The following is a 26868-nucleotide window of genomic DNA, read 5'->3' on the forward strand; positions in this document are numbered from 1 at the left end:
CTGTGACAGCCGTGGTCGCAGACCACCACCGTTCCTTACCTGGCGACGCCCGCAAACACAGTCCGTTTACTTCCTGCCGGCGTCTCCCTCCTAGGAGACATCAGCACTCGAGGCGAACCAGCCCTGCTGTTTCTGTTAAAGTGCGGGCGCGCGCTCGGCTCCAGCCTTAAAGGGCCCTAATTAACCCCTGTTCATCCTGGACTATAAGAAAGGCTCCACCCCTCCACTCCCTGCCTAAGCGTTGTAGTTTTCCCTTGTCTGTCTTGCAAATGGTCCCTTAGTGTTTTCCTGTTCCCAGTGTTCCCGTGTTTATTTTTATTAAAATCAAAACCCGAATGGACCCAAATAGAATCAAGATACGTACTGTAGATCAGACTTAATTTGAGATGTGGAACTTTATTTTATCCTATACCTGAATAAATGCTGAGTTTTATATCACTTCACTATATTACTTCACTAGTCGTTTACATTGCTACTACAGTGACATGGAAAACTGCACTAAGTAAAAATGGAACCAGTAAAGGGGACACTTACTAGCACTTAAAAAAGGGAGCACACTGCTTTGTATATCCAAAATTATTAATGTGTTGTCATCATGCACCCAGAAAAAGTACTAAAGGAGTAGTATGTAAAAACGCAGACTGCTAAAGAATCCATAGACTATTTCAATACCTCAGGAATACGTTTTGTTTATTGTACCATTTACTTTTAACGCATTAAATACACAGTGGAAAGATCTTTTTTCTTGATTTTTTCAATGGCTTTTCAATGGCTTTTGTTTTGTAATATCACGCGGCAGCAAGTTATCAGAGTCAAGATAAAGATGGCTACATCTGTATAATATCTTTTACATAACTGCTAAATGAACGTCACTGTTGTTTATCATAAGATGTTTCTGCTGAGGCCAACATAATATTTTTGCTGGTTTATTGCCTAACAATATGCTAATTTGAATTTAATGACTTTTTTATATTTAGGCTAGATGGTCGTGTGTGGTCTCTTTTGTTATTAATGTCTGTAGAATTCTAAGTAATGTATCCAGGTGTTCCTGTTTTAAGCATTTTATCAAGGGACTATATGCTAATTAATACACAACATATGGTCGTTTTGCAAGCTTCCTTCACTGTGAGGTATTTTCTACTTTCTATAGTGAAAATTATTGTTTAGGTTCAGAAACATTGTAAAATCCATATACTTGGAAGACTAAATGGATTAAATAAGCCAAATAAATCTCAGTTATGTCAATGAAAACGAAATATTATTAATATTTATATCACAAATTGTGCATAAAAACCTACAATGACAATTAAATAACACAAATTATACATGGTGAATGCTAAAATAAAATTTGAATTTAGAAAGACTTAAAGGGAACCTGTCACCAGCTTTTCACCTATTAAACCGGCAATACCTGGTGGAAGTGGGTGAAAAATAATTTTTATGTAACCTATAATTATCTTCTAAGTCGGCTCTGTACCTTTAGTATTCAGTTTGTTTAGTCCTGTGCACCATATTCTAATGAACATAATAGAGTCATATCTTCGTATGAAAACAGTCATATATTCATTCCTCTAGCCTTTCCCAGTTTACCCGGCCTCCTTAATTCTGATTGACAGCTCATCGCCTCCCCCCAGCACACACGAAATCCCACATCGATGTCCTGTTCTGGTGCATGCACACAATAGGACACCATAGCGGTGAATGCGCAGTAACTAGATTTGAGGCCCGGATGAAGCAGGGAAGGGTGTCGGACCATACATGACTGGCGCATGCGCGCAATCTCAGATGAGATTTTGGCATTCAGGGCGGGCTAGTCTTTGGCGGTGGGCGGGCATAAGAAGAGGAACGAATGAGACTTCCGGATTATTACCATAAAAGGTACAAAATATTTGCAGACCGTTATTTACGATCGGAGAAGGAGTTTAGGAGAGGGGATAATGGCAATGAACTTTTGAGAGCAGCAGCCAAAGAAGGGTAAGTAGAGTTCAATAGATAAAATGCTGGTGACAGGTTCCCTTTAAGGGAAAACCAGCTCCTTTTTAGACTTTGAAGTATTTCTTTAAAATTCACACATTTTTGCCATATTTTCACCTAGATTTGTTCACAGTATTCATATGGAAATTTCTATAAAATGCAGTTCATTGCCTAATATAATTGCTGTTCTTTCTCCAATTTTGCTTTTTTTTTTTATCATTCTTATTAGTTTAAAATGTCTTTCTTCTTTGGACACTCTTGATATAGCACATTATGGAGCTGTAGGAAAGAAAAACATTAGTATAGGCCTTTTGTTCTTTGTATTAGGGCCAAACTGCACGCAGGAAAGCATGTAGTCTGAGCCTATGCTGCCAGAAATGCATCTCCCACAAAAATTCTATAGATTACTTGCATCCGTTTCTATGTTATATTTCAACCCTACTTTGTTCTTTTTTCTATCACACTTTTGTTTGTGAAATGTTTGGTCAAATATATTTTAACATGTATAATTTGTGAGAAAAATGTATGAATACCCCCCTCCATTATGACGCTTTATGAAAAATATAAAGATACAATTTGTTTTAGTCCCTATTATCACTGGTCTGCCAGGAAAACCATATGAGGATTTCCATCAAAAATAAAAACAGCCATAGCGTTTACAGTTATAGTAAACCAAACATGTTATCAATAGCCAAAGTTCATTAACCCCCTCCCTCTTTGGCCACTTTTTTCAAATGTGACATGCTTCACTTTATATGGTAATAACTTCAGAATGCTTTTACCTATCTAAGCGATTCTGAGATTGTTTTCTCGTGACACATTGGACTTTATGTTACTGGCAAAATTTGCTTGACACATTCAGTATTTAATTGTGAAAAACAATTTAGCAAAAAATTGCAAACATTATAATTTTTCTACATTTAAATGTATCTGCTTGTAAGTTAGGCAGTTACACCACACAAAATTGTTGCTAATTAACATCCCCCATATGTCTACTTTAGATTGGCATCGTTTTTTGAACATCCTTTTATTTTCTAGGACATTACAAGGCTTAGAATTTTAGCAGCAATTTCTCACATTTTCAAGAAAATGTCAAAAGGCTATTTTTACAGGGGCAAGTTCAGTTGTGAAGCAGGCTTTTAGCGCCTTATATATTAGAAACCCCCGATAAGTCACCCCAGCTTAAAAACTTCACCCATCAAAGTATTCAAAACAGCATTTAGAAAGTTTTTTAACCCTAAAGGGTATGTGCACACGACCACTTTTCAGGCGTAATGGAGGCGTTTTACGCCTCGAATTACGCCTGAAAAGACGGCTCCAATACATCGGCAAACATCTGCCCATTGCTTGCAATGGGTCTTATGATGTTCTGTGCAGAAGAGCTGTTATTTTACGCGTCGCTGTCTAAATACGGCGCGGAAAATGACGGCTCATCAAAAGAAGTGCAGGACACTACATGGGACGTTTTTGGAGCCGTTTTCTCATAGACTAATAAAAACAGCTCCAAAAACGGACGTAAAAAACGCCTGTGCTAATGGACTGAAGCACAGTCCTCAGAAGCAAAGGAGCACCTAGTGGATTTTGGGGCCTTCTTTTTATTCGAAAATATTTTGGGCACCATGTCAGGTTTGAAGGGCTCTTGCGGTGCCAAAACAGTGGAAATCCCCCAAAAGGGACCCCATTTTGGAAACTAAACCCCTTGAGGAAATTATCTAGGGGTATAGTGGGCATTTTGACCCCGCAGGTCTTTTGCAGAAATTATTGGAAGTAGGTCGTGAAAATGAAAATCTACATTATTTCAAAGAAAATGTAGGTTTAGCTAATTTTTTCTCATTTCCACAAGGACTAAAGGAGAAAAAGCACCACAACATTTGTAAATCAATCAATTTCTCCCGAGTAAAACAATGCCCCACATGTGGTCATAAATGGCTGTTTGGACAGACGGCAGGGCTTAGAAGGGAAATACCCCATATGTGGTCAAAAAACTGCTGTTTGGGCACATGGCAAGGATCAGAATTTTTGCTGGATTGGTTTCTCTGCACCATTTCACTTTCACAAAGCCCCTAAGGTACCAGTACAGGGGAAACTCCCCAATAGTGACTCCATTCACAAAACTACACCCCTTGAGGAATTCATCTAGGGGTGTAGTGAGCATTTTGACACCACAGGTGTTTCATAGATTTTATTAGAATTGGGCAGTGAAAATAAAAAAAAAAACTTTTTCTTCAATAAGACATAGTTTTAGCTAAAATTTTATCATTTTCTCAACAAATAAAGGGAAAAAAAAACCCCAACACTTGTAAAGCAATTTCTACCGAGTACGACAATTCCCCATATGTGGTCATAAACTGCTGTTTGGGAACAAAGTGGGGCTCAGAAGGGAAGGAGCGCCATTTGCTTTTGGAGTACAGATTTTGCTGGATTGGTTTCTGGGTGCTATGTCACATTTGCAAAGCCCCTGTGGGACCAAAACAGTGGATCCCCCCAGAAGTGACCCCATTTTGAAAACAACACCCCTCAAGGTATTCACCTAGGGGAGAAGCGAGCATATTAACCCCACAGGTGTTTGTCAGAAATTAGTGTGCACTCGATGTTGCAGAGTGAAAAAGGGATTTTTTCCATAGATATGCCAACATGTGGTGCCCAGCTTGTGCCACCATAACAAGACAGCTCTCTAATTATTATGCTGTGTTTCCCGGTTTTAGAAACACCCTACATGTGGCCCTAGTCTTTTGCCTGGACATTCGACCAGGCTCAGGAGTGAAAGAGTACCATGTAAAATTGAGGCCTAATTTGGCTATTTAGAAAGTATTGGTTCACAATTGCAGAGGCTCTAATGTGAAATAATAAAATAAACCCCTGAGAAGTGACCCCATTTTGAAAACTGCACCCTTCAAGGCATTTATTAAGGGGTGTAGTAAGCATTTTCACCAGAAGGTGAAAAGTAAAAATTAACATTTTTCCCTAGATATGCCATTTCAGTGGCAAATATGTTGTGCCCAGCTTGTGGCATATTTTTTTAGTTCAATTCCGGCGATACCTAATTTATAGCACTTTTTATGTTTTACAACTTTTTGCACAATAAAATTACTTTTGTAAAGAGTGTATTTTTTCTGTCGCCATGTTGTGAGAGCCATAACTTTTTTATTTTTTTGTCGACGGAGCTGTATGAGGGCTTGTTTTTTGCGGGACGAGTTATGGCTTTTATAGGTACCATTTTTGGATACATGCAACTTTTTGATCACTTTTTATTTCAATTTTTGGAAGACAAAGTGACCAAAAAAAAAGCAATTATGGCAATATTTTTAAGTTTTTTTTTACTGTGCGGGATAAATAATAATAATATTTTTATAGTTCAGGTCGTTACGGTTGCAGCAATACCAAATATGTATGGCTTTATTATTTTTTTTCAATAATAAATGACTTAATAAGGGAAAAAGGGCGATTGCGTTTTATTTTATTACTTGAAACTTTTATTGTATTTTGTACAACTTTTATTTTTACTTTTTTTACACTTTTTTTTACACTTTTCTTTCGTCCCACTAGGGTACTTGAGGCTCCAACTGTTTGTTTGATGTTCTAATACATTGCACTACCTATGTAGTGCAATTTATTAGAACTGTCAGTTGTTCACTGACAGCAAGCCGATCAGGCTCCACCTCCGGATGGGGCCTAATCAGCTTCCGTAATGGCAGACAAGAGGCCATTGTTAGGCCTCCTGTTGCAATAGTAGCGGTCGCATGGCTGGCTGCCGATTTGCTACAAACCGCTAAGATGCAGCATTTGCATTGGATCGCGGCATCGAAGGGGTTAATAGCTTGAATCAGAGCTAGCTCCGGTTCCTGCCGTTACAGTGGGGTGCCGTTACACTGCTGATGACGCCGGCTCAGCTTCTGAGCTGGAAGCTGAGCTGGCGCCATCTTGCCGATAGTACCAGAAACCTTTTAGGCCCCGCCGCCGAGCAGGGCATAGGAGGCTTCCGTTGCTGGCAGACCGGGAGGCCAGTATTAGGCCTCCAGTTGCCATTGCAGTCACTGGCAACCCAGCGATCACGTTGCTGGGGTGCCGGTGGCTAAAAACTCCTCACATGCTGCGATCTCTATCGATCGCAGCATCTGAGGGGTTAATCGGCCGGATCAGAGGCTGACTCCGGTCCTGGCCATTACATCAGAGTGCCAGCTGTAACATACAGCTGGCACCTGGCGGTGATGGTGCTGGCTGAGCTCCTGAGCTAGCTCCATCTCCTTCACGTACAGTTACATGGGAATGCGTTAAAACACCAGTTCCCATCACGTAACTGTAAGTGATTTTGTGGGAAGGGGTTAAATGAAATTGCCAGATGAGATTGTGCATGGTAATCTTAGAGATTCGTATGGTTGTTCGATCATGTAAATCTAATCCATAAAACTCCTGTTGAACACTTCTTTTGCAAATGCTGCTTCCAAAGACAAATTGTTTCTTGGTGCTGAGTATTGCTACCATTTTTAGATGACTCAGATCAACATGTGTCGGCACTTGGCACTTGGCAGTCCTGTCACGTGAATTTGTGTGACCTGCCACTTATTAGATTCATTTTTGTTGATCCTAGATGTTTCCACTTCACAATGCAAGGACTTAAAGTTGACTGGGCTAGTTTTAACAAGACTGAAATTTGACATGTTGGCTTGTTGGAAAGTTGGCATGCTATGACAGGTTTATGTTCAAAGTCAGTGAGCTCTTTAGTTACAAACCTCTATCAATAGCCAACTAGTAAAAAGTAGTGCCAACATGTTTTTAGCCATGAAGTGTGCATAGTGTACCTACACGATCAACACAGCCAACTTATCTAATTATTTTCTGTTCCACATTTTGTTCCTTTCCTTAGTCTGTCATTTCAGTGTGCATTGAAAAGAACTATGAGAAGAAAGACAAAGCATGATAGAGTCAGAGAGGCATAGAATGAAGATCAGCCTTGTGTAGCCAGCTGGAAATGTATATTTCTCTTCTCTAGATTGAACAGTCCCATTAATGAATGAGCTGTTCAGTATTATTTTGCTCATAGTGGCAGGCACTGAAGATAAGTGAATTATTAAGAATTATCTTCTCCATAGGTTCTCTAAGATAAGAATTGGGCTTATTTACTCACACCAACAAATTGGTTCCACCAGGTTGTGTAGATGTGTAACTATTTCATAAAGTTTCTTCACTGATTCCCAAAGATTTTCTTTAACCTGACAAATTGATTCCACCATTTCTCGTAAGTACTTACGGCAGGCCATGTGTAAATGTCAAAATTATTGTATTTGTTCTTTAGAAGTGCTAACAGTTTGGCCCATCTTGCCCTACACAAATCTTTATAAAATACCTTATCTCAAAAAGTTGTTAGGAAATGTATGGAAAACAATTCTAAGGTTAAGTAAACATGTTTGTTCCCAATATTTTTGAGTATCTTGTCAATCAATAGCACTGAGCAAATAATTGCCTTACAGTTATGTGTCTGTAGAGAATTAGACTGGAATCATGCTGGCTTATCTTTTACCTTCTCTAGCATTACCGAATGCACATTGTGATGCTCCTGCAAACTCTTTCTGCAATCACCAATCCCAACTGAGAAAAAACAGTAATGTCACAGTGAAAAGAGAAGAAAATCCCTATTTCAAACAAACACTCAAACTGGTCTTGCATGAAAATCATTTCCGGACAGTCAAATGTCTAATGTATATACTTTCCCATCATAAGCAGTTTAAGGCATTGTAAATGATTACAAAGCAATGTTTGCTTTTGTAAACATGGTTGTCAAGGGGGACTAAATCCCTAATTTATTAAAGTTTTGCCTTATTTTTATGCCTCATCCGGAACTTTTACATAAAAAGGAGAGACTTTAAAAAAGAAGCGGATTAACTTTTACGTCAGAAAGTAAATTGCGTCAAAAATCTATCATTTCAAAGTCAAGTTCACAGACACCACAAGTTTCAACTAATTTATTAAGAGGCGTGCACCTCTTAATAATTTACTCACATCGCAGCTACGGCTTTTGATTAAGACTGGCATATGAAAGGCCAGTCTTAGGACATCTGGCTCTAAGTATTTTGTTTCAGATTTAGTTAGAGAAGGATTATCCTGAGATTAAACTGTACTAAATTACTCATGCATTGGAGCAATAAATATCTCCTATGATAATCAATCTTTCCTCATTATTTCAGAAAAATTCATGAAGACCGCATATTCCTTTCTCAAATATAATCAAACAACAACAACTGAAACAGTTACTCAACCCAATTTTAAGTCTCAAAAACAAAAATATATTGGGGCAGCCTCCAAATTGTTTAAAGCTGTGAAATATTTCCCATAGTGGTCTATGGGACTGTACAGTACCTCCACATGCCTCTTATTTCATACGGGGCATGCTCCTTTGTAAGCTGTATTGTGGAGGTAGTCTCTACTAGAAGCATTGCTGCCCCAAGCTGTGTTCACAAACTTCCAAAAAGTACACAAAGAACGGCGCATGTGAATACAGCCCAGGCCCGAAATTTTCACTTAGTCATCAGGGCAATCCATCTTATCATACCATTATCAAGCAATATACACTAACCAGTAAAATACCTAACAGTTTTCAACACGCTTCCCTCTAGAGATGATGAAACTGTACAAAGTACAATATACTGTGTGCTGTAATTTCTAACTATAACTTGGGAGCATGTATCAGTCAGCACATTTTAATATAAAACATAATTATTTTAATGAATTCACACACCCTCTGGGCTTAGATTGAAACCTAACCATGTATGACATATTTTCTTTTATGGCTTCCATTGTACTACAGCTCAATAATAACAATCCAAATCCAAATGATCCCTTGACAGTTCTGAAATTAGCTTTGCTATTGTAAACTACAAACACTTGTACACATACTATATTATATTCTCAAGGCAATATCACAATCTCATTTTCCAGGATACTGAATTCATACGTTTAAACAAAGTTGAAGAACTACGTTGTTTTACCTGCATAAATCTGTTCCTGTTATATGCTGTGATAGTCTTGAATGCAGCAGTGGGATTAGTCGCAGATCACCCCACCGTTTTTCCCATCGGAGGCCAGGTGATGCTGGCCATGAAGAACATGATAAAGTATCCTGTAACGTAAATACAAAACTTCAATAAATCTCTTTGAAGAGACTCTTTCTTTTCACTCTGGGCGGTGTAATGTTTTCTGTATGACGCTGTCCAATAGGCATACAGCTTCTCCCCCTTCCCTGCCCAGTAACACAGTGTGATTATATAGTATACAGCTTCCATTCCCAACTGTGTTTCAACTGGTGATATCTCCGGTTGTTTCACACCTAGAACTGCGATCCTAGTGTCATATGAAAGATTATGACACCACTGTTCTAGGTGGTCCACAGCCCAAGATATGGCTGTTTTAAGTGATCCCCCTTCCCTCCAGCCTCACTCTCTCATACTGTGTGAAGCAGCTTCATGTGGATAGGACAGCGTCAGAGGCTGTGAGGAGGCTCCACCTCAGGAGAATCGCTGGTGTTGATGTCCATTTGTCAAGTATAGCCTAATTTACATATTTAGAAAAAAGCTCATAACTTTTAAAATAATAAACATTTTGGGACACAATTTTCGCTGGCATTATCAGTGTGACAGATAGGGCATTACTAAACTAGTGACAGATCCCCTTTAACTTGTTTAGAACATCTTTCTGTGTATTCATTATAGAAAATTGACACTATTTCCATGATCATTGTTACTAGAAGGGTTTATGCGCATGGCATTGTTGTGTGCACAGACCCTGTAGGTCCATATTATGAACCAGCAGGAACTTAATTTGCCACTCTATAGTTCCTTAATGAGGCACTGTATTCTCTTCTAAGGGAGATTACTTCCTTAATACAACAAGTAATGCTACATGCCATGATTTTTTTCTCTCACTTGTTCATATAGAATAGAGCCATAAGTCATAGGGTGCCTCCATGAACCATTACTTTTAAGGGAAAATACCTATGCAATATGGAGTCCATATAAATCTGTGAGGAAATAAACGCAGTGTATAAAATCAGAAGCACATTGAGGTAGTTATGGGCCCATATTACAGATCTATAAAACTTTTATCCGTAACATAGCCATGTCTATGAGGTCTAAAAATAATGTACTTGGTTTCTAGGAATAAAAATCTTTAGTTGACATACAGTACTGTAATTTTATCTTTATAAAATCCCAGAAATTCCATTTAGATTCCATTGTATTTATATTCTTTATACTAGCAAGCTAGCCATAAATTTCTGATCCTTTTTATCGGTTTCATCAGTAGGTGCTTCTCTAAAGAGGTCCAATAAACATCATGCATTGCGGCTTAACCAAAAGAAACAGTGAACCTAGACTTTTAATGAATGGTTAAATATCTGTGACTGCCTTCTCAGTCCTTTGGCATGTTTTAAAATGGGAAACTAAGCTTATATCGAAATTGTAACCAGGTTTTAGGTTTACAGGGTCTCAGAGGGATTCATATTTAAGAAAGTCAATGGAGAAGAACATTTTTAAAGATTTGCTTATCTGTACTCCTGTGTTTAGGAAGAAGTTTTGGTAGATTTTCTGCATGTTAAACCACAGTAGCAGGTTGATATTTGAAAAGGGTGAAGGGCTACTGAAGGGTGAAAAGCAAGCCGGTGCCTATTTTCATTGGTAGAAAATGGCTTAAATTCAGTGCTGTGAATATAAGCTTTAGCCCCTTTTGCAACCTCTTTTATTTTTGCATATTTGTCACACTTGAATGTTTTAGATCATTAAACTACTATTAATATTAGACAAAATAACCTAAGTAAAAACAAAATTCTGTTGTTAAATTATTATTTTATTTATTGAAGACAAAATGATGTTCAGGCCTACCTGGCCCAATGTGAAAAAGTAATTGCCCCCTTAGCTACTAAATCAACAAGTTAACCAAATTCAATTGAAAATTGGGTTAAATTTCAGTAGCCACACCCAGACATGATTACTGCCAGAGATGTTGAATCTAAAATTCACTTAAATAGAAGCTTTCTGTCAATGTGAAGCAGACTAGAAGGTCTCAAAAAGCAGCACCTGATGTCACTTTCTAAAGAGATTCAAATACAGATGCCAAACAAAGTTATTGAAAGATACCAGGTTGTAAAGTTTTACATAGGCATTGCTTAGGCTCTGGGACTTCAGCGAACCACAGTGAGAGCCATTATCCACAAATGGAGAAAAGTTGGACGAGTAGTGAAACTTCCTAGTAATGGTCGGCCTACCAAAATTTAGCTGAGAGTGAATCAACGACTCATCCAAGAGGTCACAAAAGAATCCAGAGGAACATCTAAGTACTGCAGGCCTCATTTGTCTCAGTTAAGGTAAATGTACACGTTTCCACAATAAGAAAGACACTGAACAAAAATTGAATCCATGGGAGAGTTGCAAAGGCGCAAACCACTGCTGACCAAAAAGAACACACAGGCTCATCTCACATTTTAAAAAAAAAAAGAAAAGAAAAACAACATCCAGATGACCCCGAAGACTTTTGGGATAATATTCTGTAGACTAATGAGTGAAAGATGGAACTTTTTTGTAAGAAATGGGTCTCGTTACATCTGGTGTAAAGCTAACACAATCCTGAAGAGTCAGTTTGTGACCTAAAGCTCAAGCATAGTTGGGTTATCTAGTACAGCAATGACTCGAAGCACACAAGCAAGCCCGCGTCTGAATGGTTCAAAAGAAGAAAAATGAAAGTTTTGGAGTGGCCGAGTCAAAGTCTTGACTTGAATTCCATTGAGATGCTTCAGCAAGACATTAAACAGGCAATTCATGATTGAAAACCCCCCAATGTAGTCAAATTAAAAATAAATTCTGAAAAGAAGAGAGGGACAAAATTCCTCCACAGCGAAGTAAAAGACTTACCGCAAATTATTGCAAACGTTTGATTGCAGTTGTTACTGCCAAGGATGGCACAACCAGTTATTAGGTTTAGGATGGCAATTACTTTTTACATGGGTGAAATAAGTTTTAAATAAATCTTTATTCTCAATAAGTGAAATTATAATTTAAAAGCTGATTTTTTTTTTATTTGCGTTGTCTTTATCTTATATTAACCCGTTAGTGACCGGCCCATCGTGTTTCTACGTCGGTCACTAACGGGCCTTATTCCGATGCCATAGACTTTTTACGTCGCGGCATCGGAATAAGTAAACAGAGCAGGGAACTGTCAGATCTCCCTGCTCTCAGCTGCTAGAGGCAGCTGAGGGCTGGGAGCGTCCCTGCTCTGCCGTGTGAGATCGATATTAGTATCGATCTCACACGTTTAACCCCTCAGATGCGGTGCTCAATAGCAAGCACCGCATCTGAGTGGTTTTGGAGAGAGGGAGGGAGCTCCCTCTCTCTCCCACCGACACCCGGCGATACGATCGCCGAGTGTCTGTGTCTCTAATGGCAGCCGGGTGTCTAATAAAGGCCCCCAGGTTGCCTAGAGTGAATGCCTGCTAGATCATGCCGCAGGCATGACCTAGCAGATGCCTGTCCGTGTTAAACGGCCAGGCAGTAATACACTGCAATACAAAAGTATTGCAGTGTATTATAAATGCGATCGCAGAATCGCATATTAAAGTCCCCTAGTGGGACTAGTAAAAAAGTGAAAAAAAAGTTTCATAAAGTTAATTTAAAAAAAAAATGTGAAAAAAAATGAAAAACCCAGCTTTTCCCTTTACAAAATGCTTTACTATTAAAAAAAAAAAATAAAGTTAAAAAGTTACACATATTTGGTATTGCCGCGTCCGTAACGACCCCGACTATAAATCTATTACATTATTTAACCCGCACGGTGAACGCCGTAAAAAAAATAATAAAAAACTATGGAAAAATTGCTGTTTTCTGTGAATACTGACTTTAAAAAAATGTAATAAAAAGTGATCAAAAAGTCGCATTTACTCCAAAATGGTACCAATAAAAACTACAAGTCGCCCCGCAAAAAAAAGCCCTCATACAACCGTATCGGCGAAAAAATAAAAACGTTACGGCTCTTCAAATATGGAGACACAAAACCAAATAATTTTGAGAAAAAAGCGTTTTTACTGTGTAAAAGTAGTAAAACATACAAAAACTATACAAATTTGCTATCGTTGCAATCGTAACAACTCGCTGAATAAAGTTATTGTATTATTTATACCACACGGTAAACGGCGTAGATTTAGGACGCAAAAAAGAGTGGCGAAATTTCAGATTTTTTTCTATTCCCCCCCCAAAAAAAGTTAATAAAAGTTAATCAATAAATAATATGTACCTAAAAATGGTGCTATTAAAAAATACAACTTGTCCCGCAAAAAACAAGACCTTATACAGCTATGTCGACGCAAAAATAAGAAGGTTATAGCTCTTGGAATGCTACGATTGAAAAACGTAAAAAATAGCCTGGTCATTAAGGTCCAAAATAGGCTGGTCATTAAGGGGTTAAAGTTAGTTGGATGATATGAAACATTTAAATGTGATAAATTAGCAAAAATAGAAGAAATCAGGGGAGGGGCAAATACTTTTTCACAGCACTGTGTATTGTGGCATGATGACATTTTATTATAAGACTAACAGGCAATATGGTGGCATTGCACCGAAGTATAGTAATAACCTAAAATAAACTTGTGTTCTTAGCAAATAGTTGGATATATGGAGAAGACATGGTCATGGCAGGATTCAAAAAACCACAAAGGAAGGTTTAGCAACAATGCACAACACCTTACTCTCTATCATATGATGTAGTAGGGGTTGGAGCGCCATTATTATACTAAAAGGCTCTAATTAACCAGCTCCCTCTGTATACCATAATTTATTTAATATATAGATGCTGGCAGAACATGGTCACCACTAGAGGGAGCAATTAAAATAATTGTATGGCTTATTATACTTCTAAAGCCTGCATAAATCTGTATTTAGCTTTTTCCCAGGTAGTGGTAACTAATTTTGTCACACTGGATGCTTAGAAATCCAAAATTTGGTTCAACATTTGGATACTAGACATCACTGTTTTGTGCACCCAAGTGAGGTTGTTCCTCTCTTAGGCTTTGTTCACATCTGCGTCAGGACTCCATTCATGGGTTCCGTTGGACCTTTCCGTCAGGGGAACAGATGAACGGAATCCAAACTGAAACAAACGGAAACCATAGTTTTCCGATTACATCAACATTGATTTAAATAGTGAGTTGTGTAAGGTTTCCGTTGTTTTGACGGAATCAATACCATAGTCGACTGCGCTATTGATTCCGTCAAAACAACGGAACCCTTACTCAACAAGTAAACTAGTGAAGATGTCTTAGAAAGTCTTTGCACAAATCTAAGTAGATAAACTCATGAAATTTTGACAAAGTCTTACTAAAATATTCATGCTCTCTTGGCAGATTTTTTGTGCTTCACTAATTAGTTAAAAATAAAAAATTATCCCAAAGCGAAAAAAATCCTTAATCTTTAAACTGAATTGTAGTTTAAGAACAGCTGGTGTTTTACAACTTGTCTACCTTCAACAATAATCAGAGGTCCTACAGGGGCAACATATTTACTAAAACATTTTACTAAACTGAAATATTCAAATGCATAGATTTGAATAATTTAAGGTTTAATTTCAATAAAACAACGTGTGACGTAACCGCCAAGGGGGAGTATGGAAAAGGCTCACGGTCTAAACCCGCTCCATACTTAGCGGGTGTCGGAGATTACTTCTATCCTGGCCATTTAACCACTAAGATGTCGCTGTCGATAGCGACCATGGCATTTAAGCTGTTGGAAAATGGGGGAACCCTCTTACAGCCTGTGATCGCGGGGTGCCGATTGTTGCTATGGCAGCCTGGGGACCTAATGAAAGCCCCCAGGTCTGCCATCTTTGTGCTACTATTAAGCCCTGCCAGAAGCCTAATAAACACAATATACTGCAATAGATAAATATTGCAGTATATTGTGCAAGCGATCCAACGATCACTTATTCAAGTCCACAAGGGGGGGGGGCTTAAAAAACAAAGTAAAAAAAACAGCTAAACAAAGTTTTTTTTAAACTAAAAATGTTTTCAATTAGAATATATGGTATCGCCGTGTTTGTAAAAGTCCAAACTATTATATTATCTAACCCACATGGCGAAAGCTGTAAAAAAATAAAAATTCACAGAATTGCTGGTCTTTGGTCTTTTTAGCTCCTTCAAAAAATGGAACAAAAAGTGATCCAAAAGTCGCATTTACCACAAAATGGTACCAATAAGAACTACAGCTCGCCTAGCTAGCTTAGCCCTCACACAGCTCAATCTAAGGAAAAAAAGAAAACACTATGACTATGAATATTTTTTACAAATAGCTTTTTCTCTATAAAAAAGGTAAAACATAAAAAAAACAATGAATTTGGTATCTCCGTCACGTATTCACACACAGAAAAAGGTTCATGTGTTGTTTTTACTGCGCGGTGAACGCCGTGAAAACAAAACACAAGAAAACGATGGAGGAATCCGGCAGCCGGCACAGCAAATAGGTGCACGGTCTGGGTGTCGAATCCCCACGATCATTTACTGATGATCTAGCCTGTGGATAGGTCATCAGTATGAAAACCGCCCCCTGCCTGGACAAAACCTTTAATGTTTCTATTGTATAGAAGGGGAAAAATAGCTCTGCATGCAGCACTATTTTCCCCATCAAAAGCTACGGAATCTGCAATGGAAGTTCTGAACGGAGCTTCTGACGCAGATGTGAACATAGCCTAAAAAAAATAAAATTCTTAGACAATTGTAGTAGTATATTAAATCTAGAGAAGCCAGAAATTATGTGCCTAACCTTTTTTTTGGGGGGGGACTGCATGTCTACTGGACTGGACCTTCCTGGGGTGGTGCTAGTGATCTGAGCCAATTAGATATCTCCCAACTTCTTTTCCCTTCACTTTCACAGTATGCGATCTCACAGACAAAGAAAGAAAAACTGCAGCTGCACCGCCTTTACGCCCCCTCCTCGTCCTTGTCGTCTATTTTGTGTATTTTTGGGACTTAGGAGATTTCTGAACATTTGAAAGAGAAATGCAGAGGCAGGACTGTGTACCAAAGTAGCTTGTTGATGGAACGAGGTGCATAAAAATGTGTAAAATCATGAAGACTGCCTGACCATACTCCCCAAAATAACAGCTGAATACAACAGGGGCATGCTGGATAGTATCTCAGTATGTATTATTCATTTATTCTTGGCATAAATGAGCTATAGAAGAAAAAAAACATATTCATTACAGTGGGTACTTTAACACCACAGCTGGAGCATTGCCGTCTTGATAAAAAGTTGTCTTATCTAAAGAATTTCATCTCCTTCTGCATCATAATGATGAAAAGAAGCAGCAGTGGCATAACTACCGCCGTAGCAGCCATAGCGGCTGCTCCGGGGCCCGCGGCATGAGGGGGCCCATGTCGCCCACCGGCACGGGCCCCCACCATGACCGGAGGCTCCACTAGCTGCCGCTATGGCTGCTACAGCGGGACGCCACTGAACACTACGGCAGAGCAGGGAGGTATCTCCCCGCTCTGCCATTAAACAAAAGACATGTATCCCCTATCCACAGGATAGGGTATACATGTGTGATCGCTGACATTGATAGGGAGAACAGGGGACTGAAAGTCCCCTGAAGTTCTCCATCACAAACCTCGGACTTCCGGGGTCTGTGTCGGCAGCTCCGTAGAAATGAATGGAGCGCCGGTCGCGCTTGTGCGCATGCGTGACCAGCGCTCCTTTCATTTTTATTGAGCTGCGCAGACGCCAGAAGTCAGAGGTTAGTCATGGAGAAGTTCAGGGGACTTTAAGTCCCCCGTTCTCCCTATCGCTGCCAGCGATCACACATGTATCCCCTATCCTGTGGATAGGGGATACATGTCTTTTGTAGGACACACTGTAGGTCAGATTTTTTGGGGGTTTGGGGACGCTGTATGGCGTTCCCTACAGGGGGTGGCTGTATGGTGTTCCCTACAGGGGGGGCTGTATGGCGTTCCCTACAGGGGGGGCTGTATGGCGTTCCCTACAGGGGGGGCTGTATGGTGTTCCCTACAGGGGGGCTGTATGGCGTTCCCTACAGGGGGGGCTGTATGACGTTCCCTACAGGGGGGCTGTATAGCGTTCCCTACAGGGGGGGCTGTATGGCGTTATCTACAGGGGGCTGTATGGCGTTCCCTACAGGGGGGCTGTATGGCGTTCCCTCCAGGGGGCTGGGCTGTATGGCGTTCCCTACAGGGGGGGTCTGTATGGTGTTCTCTACAGTGGGGGCTGAATGGCGTTAGCACCATACAGCCCCCTCTGTAGATAACGCCATACAGTTACCCCTGTAGATAACGCCATACAGCCCCCCCTGTAGATAGCGCCATACAGCCCCCCCTGTAGGGAATGCCATACAGCCCCCTCTGTAGATAGCGCCATACAGCCCCCCCTGTAGGGAACGTCATACAGTTCCCCCTGTAGATAACGCCATACAGCCCCCCCCCTGTAGATAGCGCCATACAGCCCCCCTGTAGGGAATGCCATACAGCCCCCTCTGTAGATAGCGCCATACAGCCCCCCCTGTAGGGAACGCCATACAGCCCCCCTGTAGATAACGCCATACAGTTCCCCCTGTAGATAACGCCATACAGCCCCCCCCCCTGTAGATAGCGCCATACAGCCCCCCTGTAGGGAATGCCATACAGCCCCCTCTGTAGATAGCGCCATACAGCCCCCTCTGTAGATAGCGCCATACAGCCCCCTCTGTAGATAGCGCCATACAGCCCCCCCTGTAGATAGCGCCATACAGCCCCCCCTGTAGATAACGCCATACAGCCCCCCTGTAGATAGCGCCATACAGCCCCCACTGTAGAGAACGCCATACAGCCCCCTCTGTAGATAGCGCCATACAGCCCCCTCTGTAGATAGCGCTATACAGCCCTCCCATAGATAACGCCATACATCCCTCCCGTAGATAAAGCCATACAGTCCCCCCTGTAGATAACGCCATACAGCCCTCCCCCTGTAGATAGCGCCATACAGCCCCCTCTGTAGATAACGCCATACATCCCCCCCCGTAGATAACGCCATACATTCCCCCCTTTAGATAACGCCATACAGCCCCCACTGTAGTTAACGCCATACAGCCCCCTCTGTAGATAGCGCCATACACCCCCTTCTGTAGATATCTGCAGAGGGGGCTGTATGGCGTTATCTACAGGTGGGACTGTATGTCGTTATCTACAGGGGGGATGTATGGCGCTATCTACAGAGGGGGCTGTATGGCATTATCTACAGGAGGGGACTGTATGGCGCTATCTACAGAGGGGGCTGTATGGCGTTATCTACAGGGGGGACTGTATGGCGTTATCTACAGGGGGGCTGTATGGCATTATCTACAGAGGAGACTGTATGGCGCTATCTACAGGGGGGCTGTATGGTGTTATCTACAGGGGGCTGTATGGCGCTATCTACAGGGGGGGGCTGTATGGCGCTATCTACAGAGGGGGCTGTATGGCTCTATCTACAGGGGGGCTGTATGTCGCTATCTACAGGGGGCTGTATGTTGTTATCTACAGGGGGATGTATGGCGCTACCTACAGAGGGGGCTGTATGGCGCTATCTACAGGGGGGGCTGTATGGCGCTATCTACACGGGGGGCTGTAAAAAAGGCACTATCTACAAGGGGGGGTTGTGTGACACCCAGGGGAGGGGGGCCCCAGTCAAAAGTTTGCTATGGGGCCCAGTCTTTCCTAGTTATGCCCCTGAGCAGCAGAGTACATGGACTATCCTGTGTGCTGTGGGCAATGTTGTCCTGGTATTCAGTAGGTCTGGGGGAACATTTATTACTCAGTAATAAACCATAAAATATTCTTTTGAAAGAAGCTGACATCAAGTTTTATTTTGTTGACAGTCCATTCCTAAATGCCATTAAGCAGATTTTGCATATAGTGTAGAAGGAAGTGTGAGTATACAATTCATGACTTGATACACAAGGAACATTCCAAATGCAAAATTTATCAATTTTGGCTAATACTCAAGTGTACATAAGGTACTGTTCAATGTATGCATAAAAAATACCAGCAGACGCTATTCAAAGGGGTATTTCTATCTCGGACATTTATGGTATATCCACAGGGTATGCGATAAATGTCCGATAGATGTGGGTCCCGCCTCTGAGACTAACACCTACTGTATTTCTAGAATGGGGTGCACTGACCTCCGTCCTACCTGATGTCGCTGGGTGCCGGTCACTGAGTTACGAGGTGGCCGGGTTTACAGCTGAGCGCATTTTGCTATGCTGTTTCTGGAACACCCATTATAGTGATAGGGAGTTACAGAAACAGCGCTGCACAGCGAGCTATACTGTTTCCATAGCTTCCAAGTTTTGGAAACAGCGTAGCAAAATGCGCTCATCTGTTTCCAGAAAACCACTAAAACATCCACTATAGTTATGACACACTTGAGCTAAGTTATTGCATTGCATTTAGTCAGAATTGAACTTTGCCCTGCATTCTGTCATAAGTACTACATGTTCTGGCCATTAGTTCTTGGACACTGCTTGGATACCTAAATAGTCAGTCTGCCCCTGCCGGTGCATTATAGTGTGCTCAATCATCTGTCAGAGCACCCCTAAGGTATTACGTAGCAGGCAATAGCACAGGAAAGTCATAGGGGCCTTACTCAGGCCGAGGCATCCTGTATTACCGAAAAGTGACACACAATTTTATTTCAGTCTTTGACATGGCAGGCTGGATGCCCATTAATTCTACTGCTCCTGGTAAATCAATGGATAATCCTTCTGTACCTTGACTAAAGCAGCACATATCATTAATGCTTGTATTAGTATTAGTAGTAACTGCTCATAAATAATGTATAAATAAACAATTGCCGCTGTATCTATGTATTAGGCAGAAAACTAGCTTATTAGTATCATATTTTAAGAGGAGAGAAAGCAGTCGTTTTCAAAATATTTTTTCATGTCTCTATGATAGCACTATTGCGGCAAGGCTATGCTGCTCACGAGTCAAGGATGTTCATTATACACTGACAAAACAAATAAGAAATATTTGAGCCGTAAGTGTTGACATTTAAAAAAATAAAAAATGGAGCATTGAGTTTCTCCACAAAACATAGATGTCTAAACTTTATTATGCACTAAAAACAAATACAAATATAATAAAGCAATAATATCATTCTAAGACTGTGACCGTTACCTTTTTATTTTTAGCAGATTATATTATTAAAACTTGTATTATTACTATTGCTGCTGTTGCCTGTACTGCACTACCAATGCTATTACCAAATAACTAAACTTAAATATAGGAACTAAAGTTGGCTTGAAAATCACATAATAACAGAATTACAAAATCTTAACCCCTAATACCAAAGGCATTTTAAACCTTAGTGACCAAGCAATTTTTTACGTTTTTCAAACGTCGCATTCAAAGAGCTATAACTTTTATTTTTGCATCCACACAGCTGTATAAGGACTTGTTTTTTTGCGGGACAAGTTGCATTTTGTAATAACACCATTTTGGGGTACTTATAATTTATTGATTAACTTTTATTAACTTTTTTGCTGGGGTAATAGGAAAAAATACAGAAATGTCGCCTCTATTTTGTGTCTTAAATTTCCGCTGTTTACCGTGTGGTATAAATAACATAATAACTTTATTCAGCGGGTTGTTACGATTGCAGCAATACCAAATTTATATATTTTTTTATGTTTTACTACTTTTGCCCAGTAAAAACACTTTTTTTTCAAAATTATTCGTTTTTGTGTCGCCATATTTTAAGAGCCATAACTTTTTTATTTTTCCAACGATGTAGCTGTATGAGGACTTTCTTTTGCGGGACGACTTTTCCATTTTGGAGAACATGCAACTTTTTGAACACTTTTTATCCATTTTTTTAAGGCAGGATGAACAGAAAACAGCAATTCTGAAATTGTTTTTTTTACAGCGTTCACCGTGCGGGTTAAATAATGCAATCGTTTTATAGTTGGGGTCATAATGGACGCCAAATATGAGAAACTTTTCACTTTTTTTCATAATAAAGCATTTTGTAAGGGGAAAAGTGGGTTTTTATTTTTTTTGTTACTTGGGACTTCTATTTATATATTACAAACTTTATTAAACTTTTTAAAACTTTTTTTAGTCTCAATAGGAGACTTCACTGTGCGATCTTTTGATCGCTTTTATAATACACTGCAATACTTCTGTATTGCAGTGTATTATGCCTGTCAGTGTAGAACAGGTAGGCATCTGTTAGGCCATGCCTCTGGCATGGCCTAACATGCATTTACTGAAGGCAGACCTGGGGGCCTTTGTTAAGCCCCCAGGCGGCCATAGAAACCATCTGCACCCCGCAATGATGCCGGTGGGTTGAGAGAGGGAGCCCTCTCCCTCTAAAACCACTCAGATGCAGCGCTCGCTATTGAGCGTCGCATCTGAGGGGTTAAACATGATCGGAGACCACTACTAGTGGTCTCCTATCGTTGCCCTGAAGCTCGATGCTGTTAGCAACATGTTAAAAAAATGCAAAAAAAGCACATAGTTTGGGCTCCAAAGCAGTTCTTCCTACTCTAAGTTTGAACCCAGAGGTGTAATTTGAAGTTACATGGTCCCAATGCAAATTCTTTAACTGGGCCCCTCACCTATTATTGGTCATGTATATAACTGGTATCCACCTATGGTGCAGAGAGACCATTGGGCCCCCAATTGCACCAAGGCCTGGGTGAGAATGATGTCTCTGCACCACCTGTATTTATAGACCTGCTTGGACCTACTCCCCAGACCTGTATGAAACAATGTGCTCTCTTCTCATCTACTCTTCCCTCTCAATGCCTGTAAATCTTTGGTATGCTACTCTCATAGTCACAGTGACCTTTGTGCTTGTTTTGATTAGTATCACCACATACAGTGCATTCGGAAAGTCTTCTGACCCTTTCACTTTTTTCACATTTTGTTATGTTGAGGCCTTGTGCTAAAATAAAATAAAAATCACATTTCCCCCATCATTCTTCACTCCATACCCCATAATGACAACGTAAAAACAGAATCTTAGACATTTTTTGCTAATTTATTAAAAATTGAAAAACTCAAATTTCGCATGGACATAAGTATTTAGACCCTTTGCTTTGACACTTGAAATTTAGCTCTGGGGCCTCCAATTTCTCTAGATCATCTTTGAAATGTTTCTACATCTTGTTTGAAGTCCACCTGTGGTCAATTCATTTGATTGTACATGCTTTGGAAAGACACACCCCTGTCCATATAAGGTCTCACAGCTGACAATGCATATCAGAGCAAAAACCAAGCCATGAGCAGGAAATAACTGCCTGTAGAGTTTAAAGACAGGATTGTGTGGGGGCCATAATTCTTAAAAGGAAGACGTTTGGTACAACCAGGACTCCTCCTAGAGCTAGTCGTCCCACCAAACTAAGTAATTAGGGGAGAAGGGCCTTTGTAAGAGAGGTGACCAAGAACCCAATGGTCACTCTGGCTGAGCTCCAAAGATCCTGTGTGCAGATGGGTGAAACTTCCATAAGGTCAACCATCACTGCAGTACTACAATTTTGGCTTTATAGCAGAGTGTCCCGAAAGAAGAATCTCCTCAGTAAAAGACACATGAAAACTTGTCTGGAATTTGCAAAAAATCACCCAAAGGACTCTCAGACTGTGAGAAACAAGATTCTGTGGTCTGTTGAAACCAAGAATGAACTTTTTGGCCTCAATTCTAAGCATCATGTCTGGAGGAAACCAGTCAATTCTTATAACCTGCCCAATACAATCCCTACAGTGAAGCATTGTGGTGGCAGCATCATGCTGTGGGAGTGTTTTTCCGAATCTGGGACTGGGAAACTGATCAGGGTAGAGAGAAAGATGAATAGAGCAAAGTACAGAGATATTCTTAATTAAAACCTGATCCAGAGTGCTCTGGACCTCAGACTAGGCTGAAGGTTAACCTCCCAATGAGACAATGACTCTAAGCACACAGCCAAGACAACACAGGAGCGGCTTAGGGACAACTCTGTGGCTAAGCGAGAGCCCTGACTTAAACCCAATCAAACATCTCTGGAGAGACCTGAAAATGGCTCTTTACTGACGGTCCCCATCCAAGCTGACAGAGCTTGAGAGGTTCTGCAGCGAAGAATTGCATAAAATCCCAAATACAGGTGTGCAAACCTTGTGGCATCATACCCAAGAAGACTGGAGGCGGTTATCGATGTCAAAGATGCTTCAACTAAGTACTGAGTAAAGGGGCTGAATACTTATGTCAATGCAATATTTTAGTTTTTCCTTTTAAATAAATTATCAAAGATCACTAACATTCTATTTTCACTCTGTGATTATGGGGTATTGAGTGAAGAATGATGGGGAAAAACGTGAATTTTTTTATTTTAGCACAACTCCTTAATATCACAAAATGTGAAAAAATTGAAAGAGTCTGAAGACTTTCCGAATGCATTGTAAAATACTCACATGCACCTTTGAAGCTGGCAAAACAAACTGCTTCTCTACAGTCTTTTAATAATTTCAATTTAGGGAGCGTGAGAGAGAAACATAGCTATAAAAGGTGTTGTCCGATGACAGAAAATGTTCCTAAACGGTTAGGAAATGTAAAATAGAAACACTTACTAATATACTTTTACTTTCGAAACTGCAAGAAAATTCAGATTTCCCTGTCCTGTGATGTGGTCCTGGAAGTGGGGCTTCTCCCCTTAGCTGTGACTTACTGACACAGGCTCAGGATACAGGGAGCCCTCCCCCTCTGTGTGTCAGTGACACGATGAAGGGGCTGGCTGCCTGGATCAGTTCATTAGATAAGCTATTTCCTTCTCTGTCACAGCTAATACACTGGACATAAACCTACTGTGTTTTAGCCATGAAAGAGAAGGGGCTTGCTTATCTAATGAACTGAGCCGGGCAGCCAGCCCCTGCATCATGTCACTGACACACAGAGAGGGAAGGGGGAGCTATTTGAATCCTGAGGCTGTGTCGACATGTCACAGCTAAGGGCAGAAGCTGCACTTCCAGGAACATATTGCAGGACAGGGAAATCTGGACATTCTTGCATATTCGAAAGTGAAAGCATATTAGTAAGTGTTACCATTTTACATTTCCTAACCAATTAGGAACATTTTCTGTCATCTGACAACCCCCTTAATATGGCCATTTGTTATGTTTAACTAAATAATACTGATAATAATCTTATAATCCTAAGGTTTTTTTTCTCTTTGTGAAATTGAACTTAAAGTATTTATGTGATGAAATAAAAATTTATGTGATGTAAACGGAGATAGTATATACTGATATTATTCAGTGATGTTCACCCATTGAGGTGTCAGTATGCCCATGGGCCATTTGGTCATAGATTCTTATCTACTGCTTTATTAGCATTTCAATGGTCCTTAATACAAGAAGGAGCCAGTATAAACTAGATGTGAAGGCAGCTGGGCATACGGGGGAATAGATTTACCTATACTGTACAGATTCACATTGGAAGGTATATGGGTGGCCTTATGGCGGAGTGAATTGAATTGGCGGAGTCAACTTAGAGATAGGAAAATTTAGGCCTGATTCACACAAATGTGTTAAACGTCCGTGGGACGGCCGTTGAAACAGCGGCAGTCCCACGGACCTATGTAATTCATTGTGGCCGTTCACACAGCCGTTGTTTCAATGGACCGCGTGAAGGGTCCGTGGGAAAATAGGACATGTCCTATTTTTTCACGCTTCACGCATCCCTCCATAGACTCTCAACTATGGGGGATGCGTGACATCGCGTCCCACAGCGCTGAGCACGGATGCACCTCGGACGTGAAAAACTGCTCTCGTGTGAATCAGGCCTTAGGCCATGTGAAGCTCTGGGTCTCTTTCTCTTTTCCTGCCACGCCTGGACGAACAGCACTTACATCAGGAACAGGCTAAGTTATATTATATGTGTGCTTTCTGTGTATGTATATAAATATAAGTATAATACCATTACAGTAGACTTTATATGTGTACATATAGATATTCTAGGAATATATTCTGTGGATGAGGTTTTGGTTATAAGTGTAGTTCACGGAGACCGTATAGTGTTGGGATATGGATATATATTATATATACATATACATTACTGGCCACATGTGCAAAGTACCCAGGGAAGGTATGAAAAGCAGGTGGCTGTGTGTCATTGTGTTCTCTATGTAATGTATTGTATCTTGATGTAATGTATATTATTTTGTCACTTCTACGTTATGAGTAAAGTATTTCTATATATTTAAGTATCTGCGAGGGTTGTATGTTACTCCTGTGGTGTGCGAAGGACTGGAGTGTGTGTACATTGTAAACAATGTAAAGTAAGCAGGCTGTATAGGAAACAGAGGTAACAGACTAGGAACGGAATAAAGGGAGAAAATACAGATAGACCAAAGTCTCTTTTTTCAGTAGATCTAGCTGGGGATAGAGAGTGTGGTAAGCGATTGCTATCTGAATCTAGTACTGTGGATCATAAATAACAACTTATGACTGGCCAACCAGAGGACAGCAGGATCCTCCAGTGAGGCCACGCCATTTATGGTGATGGGCCCCAGCCACAAATAAAACCCATGATGTCCAGCAGTCTACAATGCAATGTCATGTAGACACATGTTAGCGCATTCTAGAATTACATATATTACAGTTAAAAAAACAACATAATTAAATAATGCTATGATAACAGTAAAGACAAAAAATAAATAGTATACAAAAGCATTATAAGCTATAGAATAGATCTAAAAAATAATTCAATAGAAGAACTAAGGGTCAGTTCACACAGAGTTTTTTTACATGGAAACCGCGTCGGAAAACTTGTCAAAAAACGGCCGAAAATGCCTCCCATTGATTTCAATGGGAGGCAGAGGCATTTTTTTCCCGTGAGTGGAAAAAACGTCTCGCGGGAAAAAGAAGGGACAAGCCCTATCTTCTGGTGTTTACCTCTCTCACCTCCCATTGATATCAATGGGAGGCAGATAAAGCGTATTTCGCTGCGTTTTTTTTCCCGCGGCGGTCAATGGCGGTGGGTAAAAAATGGTGCAAAAAACGCCGCAAAAATCGGTGTGCAGGCAGAGCAAAATCTGCCTCAAAATTCCAAATGGAAAGAACTCAGTGTGAACCTAGCCTTTTAGTCATAACATCTGTTAAAACCAACACATACAAATAAGTAGTATGACACACATCATACCGTGTTGTTGGGATGATAGTTTAGATGCAAACCACTGTCACACAAGGGAGATGATGTGCCACTGCTTTGGTCACTAGGTGCACCTATTAAAAGAATATGGACTGTGGTAAAATTTAGCAAAATAATTTATACATTTAAAATTTGGAGTAAGAAGCGTGGTGATTAGATACTTGCACCCCAAAAATTATTCTCACACAGGATATGAATGCAAACTAGTGCAAATGAAAAATAAAGCTGTGATCATGGTAACCATATTATTTAACAGCTTTAGTAAAATAAAAAACTTTAATATCTGAATAGTTGCTTTTTTATTCTGAAAGAATCATCTATCTATCTATCTATCTATCTATCTATCTATCTATCTATCTATCTATCTATCTATCTATCTATCTATCTATCTATCTATCTAGAAAAACAAATGGATCCAGCCGCACCGGTATGCTGTGGGTGCAAGCCAACGGGATAAGACCACAATCCCAATGGTATATAAGACAAAAAATAGGCAGCACTCCGTTCAGGTAGAGGTGAAAAATGAGGGTACTTTTATTGTCCCATAAACAGTAGCCACTGTTTATGGGACAATAAAAGTACCCTCTTTTTTCACCTCTATCTATCTATCTATCTATCTATCTATCTATCTATCTATCTATCTATCTATCTATCTATCTATCTATCTATCTATCTATCTATCTATCTATCTATCTATCTATATATCAATAAAAAC

The 26868-nt window shown here is 40.2% G+C and overlaps 1 protein-coding gene across 3 annotated transcripts in view; it reads right to left on the minus strand.

The window, feature by feature from the left end:
- Positions 1–26868, minus strand: part of SNTG1 (syntrophin gamma 1) — a 505846-nt gene that overhangs the window by 78587 nt on the left and 400391 nt on the right. For all 3 annotated transcript variants that reach the window (XM_075826260.1, XM_075826258.1, XM_075826259.1), the window contains 2 exons: positions 26145–26227; positions 8958–9088 (listed from right to left, as the gene is read on the minus strand). In XM_075826260.1, coding sequence (XP_075682375.1) covers positions 8958–9088; positions 26145–26227 — 214 coding nt within the window. The remainder of the gene's footprint in view (positions 1–8957; positions 9089–26144; positions 26228–26868) is intronic.

This window comes from Rhinoderma darwinii, chromosome 5 (genome assembly GCF_050947455.1).
Source record: "Rhinoderma darwinii isolate aRhiDar2 chromosome 5, aRhiDar2.hap1, whole genome shotgun sequence".
Lineage (NCBI taxonomy): Eukaryota > Metazoa > Chordata > Amphibia > Anura > Rhinodermatidae > Rhinoderma > Rhinoderma darwinii.